Source organism: Schistocerca nitens, chromosome 2 (genome assembly GCF_023898315.1).
Source record: "Schistocerca nitens isolate TAMUIC-IGC-003100 chromosome 2, iqSchNite1.1, whole genome shotgun sequence".
NCBI lineage: Eukaryota > Metazoa > Arthropoda > Insecta > Orthoptera > Acrididae > Schistocerca > Schistocerca nitens.
This window is the reverse complement of record NC_064615.1, coordinates 823,540,653-823,556,061: the sequence shown is the minus strand read 5'-3', so window position 1 is coordinate 823,556,061 and position 15,409 is coordinate 823,540,653. Positions and strand designations below refer to the sequence as shown.

Genomic DNA, 15,409 nt, shown 5'->3' with positions numbered 1-15,409 from the left:
ATAGCTCTTTGGCCTGGCTGCACACTTCCTCCACTGCCGCGCCATGCTGTATGAGCATGATTTTGGGAGGGGGGGGGGGACACCTTCAAACACACCGCATTTAAATGGCAATGCAGTTGAACAGCATACAACCTGGTTCCATATTTCTCAACAACACAGATCACTAACAAAACAAAATTTCGGTGTTAGTTAATTATTTGTGGTGCACTAAAGATAAAATATAATTTTTATCTAGTACAAAATATTGACATACGGACACACAGAGCCAATTTCACAGATTTTTGTCCTCAGATTACCACAAATATTTGTAATTTATTTGGTTTTCAAATAAAAAAAAGCTATTCGAAACATTTTATGTGGAAACTCTTCCCAAGGATTAGAATTTGTGGATAGTTTTAACACAAAGCAATTTCTCTTTTAAATAGGAGTTACACTGCAGATCAATTAGTTCCAACTGCCCATTCACATGGGCACTTTCAGCTGAAGCGAAATGCCAAATGGCTTCGAAAGCAGCTCAAAAATAGATGTTACATTGACTTCTAAACCTTTATAAAACTATCCCTTTAAATACTATCCTTGTAATTCTTTCAAGGCCACAATGAATTCTTCAGACCTGACATTTTCTTTTACCAACAGTGAATTTATAGAAATAGACAGTGTTTTTGTCAGAATTTGTCCCTTCCACAATGCCATTCTCTTTTTAATGGATCTCTATCAAATCAGAAAACAGTTATTTCTCAACTTACTGTCAAGATGTATGTAGTCAAGACCATTTAATATGTGAGATCTGCAAGCCATTCCGGATGTTCTTAGTGTCATTCCTGCTTCCTTTTTTCTGCAAAAATTGAGCAGTAGTGTGTTTTAAACTGCAAAATTGTTAGAGGCATGCCTCTTAACCAACATGCTTTGCAGTAACATATAAAGTCTCCATACTCTTTGTCCAATTCCATCAAAAACTATTGCAATCTGCAGTGTAATTATGTGTGTCACCTCAGAAAATTTACTATTCATACCACCAATCTCATCAAGTGCTTAATTCCTGCAATCTTAGCATGAAGTTCTTTTTGATGTATATAACAATGAATCCCATCTGTCAATCGCTGTAGTTTTTTCCTCTTTCATTGTCAACTAACTCTTTAAATTCTTTCTGCTTGGTGTTGTAATGTTGTTCCATAGCAAATATAGCATATTTGCAGTACCCGTTCAGTATGTGACTGTATATTGCATAATCAAACAATGGAAAATCTAAGAGTTGGCCAAAACCTCAAATGTACGGCAGTCTTTTCATTGTGCCTGTGTGTCACTCAGTGTCTCCCGTATATGTGTACCGTATCACATAATAATTATTGAGAATTCTTATCCTCCTCTACTGTCATTCCTATACGTTTTTAAGGACTCGTGATGAAAGATTGCTAGACTACCTCTGTTTTGTGCTAACAGCCACTGGACCTGTGAGCTTCTTTTATACCATGAACATGTAGCGAAGGGTGAATAGCTCACACACCACAGTTCTGCTGAATTGATGGAAGTGATGCCTACAGAAAAATGCCGCATCACAACGCTAAATGAACTGTTCCACTGTATCGAGTAGTACTGAGTGGAACCAGGACATGCTAAGCCTTGGCCCACATGCGGCCCATACATTGGGCTTGCATGCTGTTTGGCATGCCATAGGTAACACTGTGTTAGACGAAACTTCAGACTCTATGGACAGGAAAGTTGCAAAAGTCGTTGTTGGAGTATTACAATGCGATGAAATGATTTTGAAGAACTGTTTTTTTACTAATAAGCCAAACTGTGTCGTGGTTGGAAGATTATTTAATGAAAGAGTGCAAATTCTGTGGGCAAGTGGTGTAAAGTTTGACAACTTTTTACTGTTAATAATAGATGCTGCTAGATGGGTAGATCACGTAACTAATGAGGAGATATTGAACAGAATTGGAGAGAAGAGGAATTTGTGGCGTAACTTGACTGGAAGAAGGGATCGGTTGGTAGGACATGTTATGAGGCATCAAGGGATCACCAATTTAGTATTGGAGGGCAGCGTGGAGGGTAAAAATCATAGAGGGAGACCAAGAGATGAATACACTAAGCAGATTCAGAAGGATGTAGGTTGCAGTAGGTACTGGGAGATCAAGAAGCTTGTACAGGATAGAGTAGCGTGGAGAGCTGCATCAAACCAGCCTCAGGACTAAAGACCACAACAAGAGATGCTGCAACATATATGAAGAAGGCAGCGGCAGGTCTTGTTGTTATTGTAAAATGATCCGTGTTACATGCATTGCACACAGTTTACATAGACTATGTGAAGAAATTAGAGCATTATATCCTAATGAAGATAAATAGATCTGTAGTGTGAAAAGTGTGCTCATTAAGTCACTGAGAAAAATTCACATTTTCAAGATGACAAAATCCCAACACACCACTGTCATCCACTCCAGTAATAATGCAGTGAGGAACTTGGCTCACTGCAGTCCAGTGTTACACAGAAAACTTTACTGTTTTGCCTCAGTAATTAATGTACTGGGCGAAAATTGTGCAAATTCCTTGGAAATCCATCGGGAAATGTTGAGTGACACAGTGTAAAAAATGAGTCGACATATATATCTGCCAACTTGTTTCCGTAGCAGCACAATTGACAAACCTGAAAAGAGAGGAGAGATCTTTCTGTCAGAAACAGTTCACCATGTTCATGATGTCAAAAGAAAACATAACAGTCTTAGCAGTCTATAACACAAATGTTACAAAATAAATTTAGATGTGTGTTTGAAAACAATAGTGGGTTTCCAACTATGTGCAAAATAATGAATTTGTTAGGTGGTCATCAAGAAGAGGATATTGATATGAGTGTGAGCAATGTTCCCTACTGTCAATTTGCCAGACTGACACCACGTGACATGGAGTGCTAATTTTCCCCATGTAAGGCAGTGTTTCAGGATAACCGGCAGTCATTTGTAATGTATAACCTGAGAATACATCCCACTGTGTATTGTAATTCCTCAGCAAATAATGAGGGATGGCATAAACTGTATTCATGAGTACTGCATCTGGTTCATATTCACATAAAAACTGAACTATAATTATTTTTATTTTTTTACCACATATTTCAAGCACTCTTAAAACATAAAAACTAAATAGCTTTCTGATTTTTGACACCTAAAAATATGAATCCTAGTAAAAAGAAAGTACATGTACAGTGTTTTCTGCAGACAGTTTTGATGCTATTCAGACAACATGTGCGCCACAGTGAGTGAGTGAAATTGCTCGGCAGGTGGAAAGGAATTCAAAACTAGAAGTAAGTGGGACAGTACAATTCTTGTCGATAAAGCATCAAAATTGCACACAGATTCACCATAAAGTTCTGATAGTACATGGACCAAATGCAATGTTGCCTCCAGCTGTAGAGAAATGGTACCAACACTTTGACCAAGGTTTTCTGGATGTGGGTAATGCTGATCTTGCACCATGTGATTTATATGTTTTTGGCAGTCTGGGGGAAAGAGATTTCCCAATGATTACGATACTGACTAAGTGCTTCTCAAATGGCTCTGTGACCAAGGAGCAGATTGCTATTGTCAAGGAATTGAACAACCGGTAGAATGTTCCAACCATCGCTTACTAAGACTTGGTGACTCACTGAAAAATAGTGCTGTGTATTTGTGTCACTTTCAAGTGTAGTGCAGCATTCAGTAAAAGTTACTTCACCTGCCATACTTTTCGAAGTCTCCTTGTAATGAACATGCAGTGTTGTTAAGACTACTCTTCTTATCCCTATGTAAGTGTAAAAGAAATAGCACTAGCATGAAGTTTACGTTTTGTAACTGAGATACTATCTCACCCTCAATTTTTATGTGGAGTAGGTATTAGTTTGTATTTATTTGATGTGGTAAGTCAGCATGTGTGTACAAACTGAAGGAGCACTGAACTTGTACCTAAGAGGAGCAGGGTTCAAATCCCATTCCATTCCTTGGTTACCCAAGTTAATTAAGTAAATACTGGGCTCATTCCTTTGATGAGCCCGAGGCTGATTCCTTGAACTGAGGTAGTGCTGTGTTATATGACCTCATTACCAACAAGATATTAAGCCACATCTGTCATTATCTTACATGCGTGTGTCTTTATGGCATCAATCTTGTACTGTCATTTCAAAAAAAATTTCTTCAATGTGAATAACATAGCTACTTGGAGAATAATGCTTCCCAATTTTTCAATTTTTGCATCTAAAACTGTATAATCCACAATGAATGTAAACTTCAAATCATTGTATCACTTGTACACATTTCTTTTCCAACATTGTTGTGAATACACACCAGCATACAAACTGGCCACCTACATTTTTTTTCTCTCATCTGGTCTCAGTGAAGTACATAATTAAGAAGTTTCGTAATGCACAATTTCTCACTAGGATCTCTCCATTCCAAAACTTTGAGAAAAGACTCATTTTCTCTCACATTTGTGTCAAAACAAAAAGTCACTCGAGGAAATTATAAAATATGAGACGGAATTTGTGGCTGTACTTATCTTCATGAGGTGAAATTTTTAATATTGCTCATAGACAAATACAAAATATTATATTTGTTGCATATCCTCTGCCACAAGTTTGACCTAACGGGGGAAAGATCCAAGGGAGGTTTATCAGTAATGCACACCACTCTTCTACTTTTTCCCTGGTTACTGACGTGCAAGCAGTTGCCATTGAGGTTCATGTGGGTCACAGGATCACAATATGCTCTGTATTTATCTCCACAGGAAGCAATAGATTATGAGACTCTTATTTATCATATAGACGTACTCCCCCAACCAATTCTCCTCCTGTGAGACCCAATATCTGTAATGCACTATGGGGCTCAACATTTACACTCCTGTGGGTTTGAGTTTTAGAAAGCCTCATGATGTCACAGGAGCTGTGCATCCTCAAAACAGGCAATCCAACTCATTATAACACTGGTGGTGGTGGTGGTGGTGGTGGTGGTGGTGATGATGATGATGATGATGAGGTCCAATACTCTGAGTAGTGTAGGGGACGATGCGGGAGACCTGCACCGCTGTACTAGGCAAGGTCCTAGTGTAGTTGGTTTACCATTGCCTTCCTCCGACCGTAATGAGGATAAATGATGATGATGATGAAGACAACACAACAACACCCAGTCATCTCGAGGCAGGGAAAATCCCACAGGTTCATATTCAACCAAAGACCTGTATTTTTGCTCTGCAGCCCATGTTGATTCTGCTCTGTAGGAGGATACTGATGACCTTTATTCCAGTGATGACTTTCCACTCTGGATCAACATACCACGCAGAGCAATCCTTGAAAGGAAGCCGCCATGATGCATGATCAGCAGCAGAGCTAACTGGGTGCTGTTCAGCCAGCTAGCTGTGTTTGAACACTTGAGACAGTGTCCAAGAATGGGTGGGCCTTATCACATGTATGATCCACTATGCCGCCATCTTGTCCATCCTGAAATCTTCAGGTCATCTTAGAAGGCAGCCTGTACCTTGGTGGACTGATGCATACCAAACAGCAATCTGGGTCTTTGATGGTTTAAATGCCACTCAACAGAAGAAAACTTCACAGACTTCACAGCTTTTTGTGTAGAGAGAACCAAAGCTCAATGATCATTAAACAGAGCAAGAAAAGATTGTGGCAAGTGTTCATGGATACAGCATGCTGCAAAACTTGCAAACAGCATCAAAGGAAATCCTCTTCGAATTTTGTGGCGAGAAAATTTTGATAACTCTCCTCAAACCAGGAAAGGACTGAACATGTCCCAGTAGTTACCAAAGCACACTTTAGAACTGTGTAGGTAAGACCTTGAAGTGAATGATTAACAGTCATCTGGTCTAAATGCTAGAGACCAGGCAGTTCCTTAGCCACTCTCGGTGTGGATTGAGGGGATTTTGACCTCCTGTTGACAACCCTACCCTGCTAGGGGTGGGTATTACGCAGGTGTTCCTATGTAAGCAGCATTGTATAGAGAGATTTTTTTGACATGGATTATGTGTACTATACTACTAGGAGGCATAATATTCTTGTCAGCTTCACCAGTGGGGCTCTCGTGGCCACCTTCCCATATTTATTCGTTCCTTCTTATCCAAGTGATATTAGACACATGGTGTCTCAGATGATGATACTGAAAACTAAACTTGTCTTCAAAATTCAACGCATAAAAATTTGTTGTAGTAATTGAACTATTATAGGTAAATAAATATAAATTGTTCTGCTGCTTGAACTGATGTTATACAGCGTTGGCATAAAACACCAATGTCCTAGGTGTTATAGATGAAGAAGAGTAATGCAGTCTGACAGCATGAGATAAAGATGATACCTGTTCACAAGCAGGTCACCTTAAGTACTAGGATGTACTTTATATCATTTCTGTCAGGAAATCTTACAAAACATTTGCTATCCCCACAGCTTGTTGAGGGTCCAAAGACTGTGAAATGCTTTGTGTGAATCACAACATTTCCCAATTGGTGCAAATTCTAGTCATTATTGAGAGTAGTGTTAATTACTGGTAGTACCAGGTCAGTTATTATTTAGCAATAACTTATTCCACTGCACATTTTTCTGCTGAGCTGCGTTCACCATCCTATGTTAAAGTGAAGTAGTGGTACCTTGCAAGATTGCTATATCTTTCAACGGAGAAATACACCGCCAACCAGTTGCAAATAATTGTTTAATACATTTACCTAGGTTTCGGCATCTCTAAGGCTGTCTTCATGAAAATGAAAATTTAAAAGCCATAAAGTTGTGTTGTGAAAGGCAGTATTCAAAATTCTAAAATGTTCAAAGAAATTGACAAGTGAGGTGTTATCGGAATCCTATGAAACATAAGCAGAAATTGTAATGGCATGAAAAGGAAATCACTGCCTGTTGGGAAACAAAAAATGTGGTATTGTTAGTAACTCCCTCTGTTTCATGCTTTCACACATCTCTTTGCCTGATTATCGAACACTAATTTAGATACTGATTCCTATACTTTACATTATTAACTAGTCCAATTTAACTGGAAGATTTTTGGGAAATTCTGCTGTGTACAGTCAACTTCACTTCGTTGTTTGTATACACTAGGCTATTTGCAGTAGCACATGGCCAGATCTTTTTCAGATGTCTGTATATGATGAAATATTAAGCCTTCACATGCTCAGTTTTAAGGAGTGATTGCAGACAGCTGTCCACACTTCAATGTGTAATTTTTACAAAAAAAAAAAAGTCCAAACAGTCACTTTTGAGGCACAATTACATATTGTTTCTGTAAATAACTCTTGTCACATTCCAAATTATTTCCATAAGTATTTTTCTGTTTAATTTCTTCCTTCATTATCATCATAACTGATGAAAAAAATATTAAAATAAAAGATCGCTATGACAAACAGCCATTCTCTTAAGACTTTTAAAGTACAATACTGAAAAAATGTCCATCAGATTTACTTTGTTTGTCTACAATTTAATGTTGTGTTTACCATAAACCACAGAATTGTTGTTCCCATGCAAGGTAAAATTGAAACACAAAGGCAACAGCAACAAGTGTTTGTTTCTCCATATCTCCTCCTCTCTGTTTCCATTATCATTCATAATTTCCACATACCAAGCTTAAGATAGGAGGCCCCAATGGTATAATTTTTTCTTTAGTTCCTTACAAAATAATATCTGCTTCAAAGATTACAGTCTTTCATATATTTCTGCCAGCTGTACAAAATAATGTCTGATGTATGTGAACACTTCACTGTTACTTCTTATTGCGATGGTTATTGCCGACTTACAGGATGAGGTTTGTCAATGCCCCAGAAAGTGCACATCCGTAACCGATAGATTAAGTTTTACGGAGATATTTAATGAACTCAAATGGGAATCCTAGGTGGAAAGACGACGTGCTTTGCGTGAAACATTATTGAGAAAATTTAGAGAACAGGCATTTGCAGCTGACTGGAGAATGATTCGACTGCAACTGACATACATTTTGTGTGAGGAATGCAAAGACAAGATAAGAGAAATTATGAGTTGTACAGAAGCATACAGACAGTTGTCTTTCTGTCATTCTATTTGTGAGTGGAATAGTAAAGGAAATGACTAGTAGTGGTACAAAGTATCCTCCGCCATACACTGTATGGTGGCGTGTGTGGTATGTATGTAGAAGGAGATGCAGGAAAAAGGAGAGTGAGTGTTATATGTCCTTCTGCATTCACATGGGTCAGTCTTTCTGTTTCCTACAAAAATAACAGAAACACTACATACTTAGTTTAATAACTTAAACTAGTGCAGTGTAGAATGATTCATTCATTGCAGCAGTAAGAAATAGGGAGTGAAGTTAGAATTGATATTACAGTGATATTGAAACAACACTCACATCATGTAGATAGGCAGTGCTCTCAAGAATCTACTTTGATAAATTTAGAATGAGTGCATGTTATTAGTTTAGCTATAATGATTCTGGTAGTGTTTTGCGATGCAGTCAATGTACTACAGGATGTCCTGAAAGTAGGTACGAAATTAAAGTGCTACAGGGCAAACAAAATTTGATGAAAATGTAATTTTCCCCCTCTCTTACAAAAACATTCAGTGCTTCTCCCATATATGTATGAAAAATAATAACCTCCATATGACCACCCGAGGCCGCGCAGCAACAAGCAATGCATTCATTGAAATTCTTGATGATACATTCACAGACATGTGGTGGGAAGCCATAATAACCCTTTCAATTTAATCCATCAATCAGTATACTATTTGCGGCTTGTTCACATACACTTTTGATTCCACAAATTTCCATGCAGAGAGACAATTTTTTGAGGAAACTTCTCATTCAGCAGAGCAATCGTTTCGAAGTAAGTGTGACATGTCGCACCATCTTGTTGAAACCAAAAAACTTCATTTTCACCACTAAGAGGGAAAAGCCAATTGGAAAGCATGTTTCGGTAACAGTTGTCCTTCACAGTGATGGTAGCTCCCTCATCATTTTCAAAAAAGTTCAGGCCCATTACTCCACTTGCCCAGAATCTTCACCAGAGTTGTGCGCTGTGGATACATCTCCTCTTCCACAGTCACCCACAGATTTTTGTTACCCCAAATTCTGCAGTTCTGCTTACTGATGTCCACAGACATGGAAGTGTGCCTTGTCTAAGGAAATTATTCCTTTTGTGAAGTTCTCATTCTCCGCTTGTCGAGCCGAGATTCATTGAGCAGATCAGTGGCTCTTTCCCAGATCTGCAGGTTTCAACTCCTCTGTATGTTGAATCTTGTATGGGTGCATTTTCAGATTTTTTGAAAGGATTTCATGCAGTGAACTTGGTGATAAATTCAGTTGTTAAGCTAATTAGCAAACCGATTTTCGGAAGCTTACAGTCACATTGTCACACACAACAGCAATGTTTTCTTGTGTTCAAACAGAATGGAGTCATCCTGTTTTCTAAACGTTTGAAACAGAACCTGTGGTCTCAAACTTTGGGATCAACTTCCAAACTGATGATTCAGTTGGAGCAGCATTCCATCTGAGTGTCACATGTAATTCACGAATGGTTGCTTTGGTACTTTTGCTGTTTTTGTAATCACTTTTTATTACTTGGATACGTTGCTCAGTTTTCATCTGCTCCAAGATGAAAATAAACAACAGTGCTCACCACACAAAAGCTATCAGGCTACTAATGGAAAGGATTGCAGGTAGCAAACATGAAAAAACTGTGGCTCCAACCGTCATATGACAAAATGGTGGAAAATTCAAATTCGACTTTACTTTCCGGACACTCGGTACAATAGGTATAACGACTTAATGTAACATTTAATGCATGGCAGATGGGCAGTTTTTTCCCTTTCATACCATGTGTGTTTACATGTGCTTGTCATTGAACTGCTGACCAGGAGAGGTCTCCAGTGGTGGGATTGACTTTTTGAATAAAAAGGTGACCAAAGTCTTTTCAATAAAGATTTAAAATAAACAATTTCAAAGCACCTGACTAAATTCCAACCCACAACATTCTGCTTATGGGGCCAGTAGCTTAACTACAATGCTGCTCATCTGGCCTGTTAAATATCCTTTTCCAAAGCCGTAGAGCATCACACAAAAATCAGTTCCCCCACCCCTCTCCCCCATGTCGCTTATATGCAAGCAAGGGCCCACCAGGGTGAATGGCTGCAGTTCATGATACATGGGACTGTAACCTACGTCACTGTATTGATAGATTCAAAAAGTCGATCCCACCACTGAGGACCTCTCCTTGGAAGAAGTGTCACACTTTTTCATATTTCCAATGTAAACAAACTTAGCTTGCTGATGAGCAAAACACTTTTAACAGGTTAACGTGAAACAAAGGCACTCTGTGCTTTCAGTAGTCGCTAAACTTCCATAACAATATGGAAAGGATTGGTTACTACTCACCAAACAGAGAAGGCGTTGAGTCACAGACAGGCACAATGAAATAGAATTCTAGAGATATTCATCTTTTGGACTAAGTTCTTCATCAGAAGCAGAAAACTCGCACAAGTTCCTCCAAGCAAAACTCAAGATGGTGTATTTGTGTGAATGTATTGAGAGTTTTCTACTTCTGATGAAGGGCTTTGTCCAAAAACTGCATATTTATAGCATTCCTTTTCCTGTGCCTGTCTGTGACTCAGTGCCTTCTTTGTATGGTGAGTAGCGATCTGCCCAGTCCATACTGTTGTTATTCCATCCTAGGCTTCAATGGTATTTATTTGTGATCTTTCATTGCCATTTTTCAGCGAGATCCTAGCATTGGTGACAAATTTGCCAGTCGTGCAGGACAAAAGGGAATCTGCAGCCAGTTGTGGCCCACAGAGGACTTGCCATTCACTGAGACAGGAATGGTTCCAGATATTGTCTTCAATCCTCATGGTTTTCCATCTCGAATGACAATTGGTATGTTGAGCTCATATTGGTCATTGCAGTGTGTTTCTTGTAATCCAAATGCTTCCATTTTAATATAATGACTACTGCTTTTGTTAATTTGTGGTTTAAAGAAAGTCACTCACCATTTAGAGAAAGTGATAAGGAGTGGGTAAGCAAACAAATAAAGTGTTGAACAGTAGAGCTAAACTTTTGCAGCTGCATTCTTGATTTAAACAATGCTTGTAGCAAAGACAGCAAGTATATGCATATATAAATTCACGAGCTAAATGGATCTATGCTGTCTGTGACTCAGTGCCTTCTTTGTGTGGTGAGTAGCAATGTGCCCATTCCATATTGTGGTTATTCTATCCTAGACTCCAATGGTATTTATATGTGATCAAATGGACTAAGTGAGTTAGTACAGTGGTAATAGGATGATAACAATTCGAATCCCCATCAAGGTATAGGTTTTCCATGGTTTCTGTAAATTATTTAAGGCAAATACCAGGATTGTTTCATTGAAAATGATATAGTTGATTCCCTTCATCCATTCCCAATTTGAGCTTATGCTGCAGCTTTACAATAAACACCTCAGAAGAATGCCTGCCGGGGGAGGGGGGGGGGGGATAGGACAAATGGTACTGCCCCTCGCTTCCTTCCATCCCTGGCTACCCACGGTATGTGTTATTTATCATCCGAAAGTATTGCTGTACTAATAGGTTTCATTGTTGGCCTTGTTGTTCACCATTTCTGGTCCTCCATTTTTCTTTATTATTATTATTATTATTATTATTATTTTCGATTATTCCCATTTAAGAGAGTGTTTGAACTTGAATTCCTTTATGATGATTGTTTATGTTTTTTCTGAGCCCAAATTTTCTTCATGTGTTCACTGTGTTGTTTCTTTCGCTCTGCTGTCCATTTGCATCCTGGTCTCTTCTGTGTTGTGGTGTCAAATTTATGTTTTTTGATGATGTTCCTGAATTCAGTTCTATTTTCTGCATCGTTTACTGTTATGTGTGCTTGTCTGAGGTCCTCTTCAACTTCTTTTATCCATTTTGTTTTTCCCCTGCCTGAGTTGATGACTTTAAGAATTCGCTTTGAAATTCTGTTTTCATTCATCCTGTGGATATGTCCGTAGAACTTCTTTTCCTTATTGTATCCATAATCTTGTCTGTGTATTTATATAATTCTGATGTTGGTCTCTTCTTCCAGATTCCCTGCTCTTGTATCGGGCCAAAAATTTTCCTGAGAATTTTCCTTTCTTGTTTCTCTATTTCTTTGATTTTAGTTTGCCCACCTATTTGTGTTGTTTCAGATGCATACAGTGCCTCCGGAAGTACGACAGTGTTGTAGTGCCTCAATTTTGCGTTAATGGATATGGACTTTTTGTTATAATAGTTCCATGTGAGTTTATATGCTTTCTGTAGTTTTTTTATTCTTTCCTCATTGGCCTTTAGGTTGATCCCTGATGGCAGGATGATTTCTCCCAGGTACTTAAAATGTGGTACTTGTAAGATTTTCCCGTGGGTTGTCACAATAGGCAATTTGTCTTGTGGCACTCTTTCTATGTACTGGGTTTTCTCATATGAGATTTGCAGGCCAGTTCTTTGTGCAATTTTGTGTAACTTCTCTATGGCGTTAGTGGCTTCTTTTCTATTATTTTGAGGATTGCAAGGTCATCTGCAAAAGCTAAACACTTCACATAGAATCTATTATCTTTTCTAATGCCAATTTGGATTCCTTTGACTTCTTTTTCCCATGTCCTGATGACTTTTTCAAGAATGATATTAAAGAGTAATGGTGAAAGTCCATCACCCTGTTGCACTCCAGTTTGGATTACAAATGGTTCCGAGATATCCTCCATAAATTTAACCTTGGAGACTGTGTCAGTTAATGTTTCCTGAATGATTGCTCTTGTCTTTCTGTCAATGCTGAATTCTTCCAGCGTCTAGCAGAGCACTACTCTGTCTATTGAGTCGTAGGCCTTTTTAAAATCTACAAAAGTAACCACTGTGTTTCGGGTGTTTCTCATCTGGAGAATCATTTTCAGATTCCAGATCTGCTCTATGCATGATCGTCCCTTGCGAAAACCAGCCTGGTATTCTCCTATTTGTGGGTCAGCTTGTTCTTCTAATCTATTCATGAGAACTTTTGATAGGATTTTATATGTGACCGGTACGAGTGAGATACCCCTGTAATTATTTGGTTCAGTTTTGTCCCCTTTTTTGTGGAGTGGATGGATGAGTGCGCATTTCCATTCAGATGGGATCTGTTCTGTTTCCCAAATGTTTAATATGATTTTGTGAACTTTTCCTGTTAATCTTTCATCATTTAGTTTCTATAGTTCTGCAATAATTCCATCTTCTCCTGGGGCTCTATTGTTTTTCAGTGTCTTGATCATTTCTACTATTTCGTTGATGTTTGGCGGTTTAGCGTCAGGATTTGGTGTAGACGTCTCGTAGTGAATGTCCTCTGTAGGTCTTTCGCAGTTGAGAAGTTTGTTGAAATAGTCTGTGAGGATTTGGCAGTTATTCTTCGTGTTAGTTTCTAGTGAACCATCCGGTTTCTTGAAGCAAAGATTGGGTGGCTGGTATCCTGCAATATGTTCTTTAAACGTCTTATAAAAATTCCTGGTGTTGTTCTTCTTAAAGTCTTGTTCTATCTCATCTAGTCGCCGTTTGTCATAATTTCTTTTTTCCCTCCGAATAGTTTTCGATGTTTGTTTTTGGATTACTAGAAATTGTTGCCATTTTTCTGATGTTTTATGACTATTGAAGTTTTTCCAGGCATTGGTCCTTTCTTCTATTGCTTGGTCACATATTATATTCCACCACCTGTGTTTTCTCCTTCTCGGGGATTGACCCAATTTCATTGTGAATTTGAGGACGTCCACAAGTTCTGTCCAGTTTGTGGTGTTTGACTAATTTCCTGTAAGATGTTTTCCTTGTTGAGTTTTATGTATTCGGGGTCTGGTCTCAGCACTTTGTTTAGTTTTGGCTTTTTTCTATTGGGTTGTAATATCTGGTCTTTATCTGTAGAAGATGGTGTTCTGAGTCAAAAAATCCTCTTCTCGTTTTCACATTCAGAATTTCTGATGTGTTACTCTTGGAGATGGCTACATGGTCTATCTGGAATTCACCCAACATTGTGTTGGGCGACTTCCAAGTATACAGTTTCTTGTTGGGTTTTTTGAATTGTGTTGACATAATTACGAGGCCGAAATTTTCGCAAAAGCTTATCAATCTTTCCCCATTCTTGTTAGTTCTCTTGTGAGCTGTATGGATTCCGGTGATTTTCCTGTATTTTTTCTCTTTACCTAATTGTGCATTAAAGTCACCTAACAAGATTATTACATGGTGTTTGGCAATTTTGTTTGTCGTCTCTTCAAGGTCATTCCAGAAGTCAACCACTTTCTGGCGGTTCTTCTTGTTATAGTTATTTGTGGGTGCGTGTGCGTTGATCAAGGTATATGCTTTGTTGGCCGATTTGACGGAGAGCGTTGATATACGTTCTGAGGCAGACTGGAAGTCAATGACAGAGTCACTGATAGATTTGTGGACTGCAAATGCTGTGCCAAACTGTTTGAGTCCTTTCTCATTAGTTTTAACTGCTGGTTTTCCTTTGTAGATCCTGTAGTTGTCTGTATCAAAATGGTTTTCGTCCGTAAATCGTGTTTCCTGGATTGCAAGGATTTTGATCTGGAATTTTTGCAGCACGTCTGTAAGTTGTTTGATCTTGCCCAGTTTGAAAACAGTGTTAGTATTAAGTGTACCGATGAAGTGTCTTTGTTTTGTGTGTAATAATTTGGACGTCATCTGGTTCTCAACCTTAGACGTAACATGATGCTCCTGGTCCCCCGGAATCCGATGACCAGGTAAAGCCAGCCTTGCGACTGGTGCCCGGGGTAGTGGATTCATTCCTTGTGTTATCATCATGTTTGGTTTTCAAGTTGAAAACTAACTTGGTGGTGGTCCTTCCGAGGAAAGATCACGAGGAATACAACTTGATTGTTGAGATCAAGAAGGTTGCTGCAGCCGCACCATCTAGGCGAACAGACGCTGACCCCTAACCGCTGGATACCAGGCAGACGTTAGTGGATTTCGGTTGATAGTTTTGGTCCACCCCGGGTATTTTATTTCCCCAGTACCCTCCATATCTGGAGAGCATTCCCCTATCCGCCACCTGGGGAGGCGCCCGATAGGAGACTATCAACTCCACACGGGATTATTATTATTATTATTATTATTATTTTATTTTTATTTTTATTTTATTTTATTTATTTTATTTATTTTTTTTTGTGGTGGGGGGGGGGGGGGGGGCAGCAGTAGTGTCAAAGGGAAGAAATAAATGAGGAAACTCTACCATTAGTAATATTTCAACTGAATACAACTGAATTTTTATTGTTACAGATTTATTCATTTCATCAGTTAAATACAAAATAACAGCATTAATAAACCATTTATACAGCAGCCATTGATATCATGTTCACAGAGATAAAAAATTTGATCTTTATTATTGCTTAGTCTTAATATATTCATGTCAATTGAACTGAAGTCAGTTACAGTTAC

General features: G+C 38.5%; 1 protein-coding gene across 1 annotated transcript in view; it reads left to right on the top strand.

The window, feature by feature from the left end:
• The window catches only part of LOC126237080 (DNA-directed RNA polymerase I subunit RPA2), a 213,062-nt gene that overhangs the window by 155,899 nt on the left and 41,754 nt on the right, over nucleotides 1-15,409 (top strand). Inside the window, exon 17 of the mRNA XM_049946878.1 lies at nucleotides 10,712-10,868. Coding sequence (XP_049802835.1) covers nucleotides 10,712-10,868 — 157 coding nt within the window. The remainder of the gene's footprint in view (nucleotides 1-10,711; nucleotides 10,869-15,409) is intronic.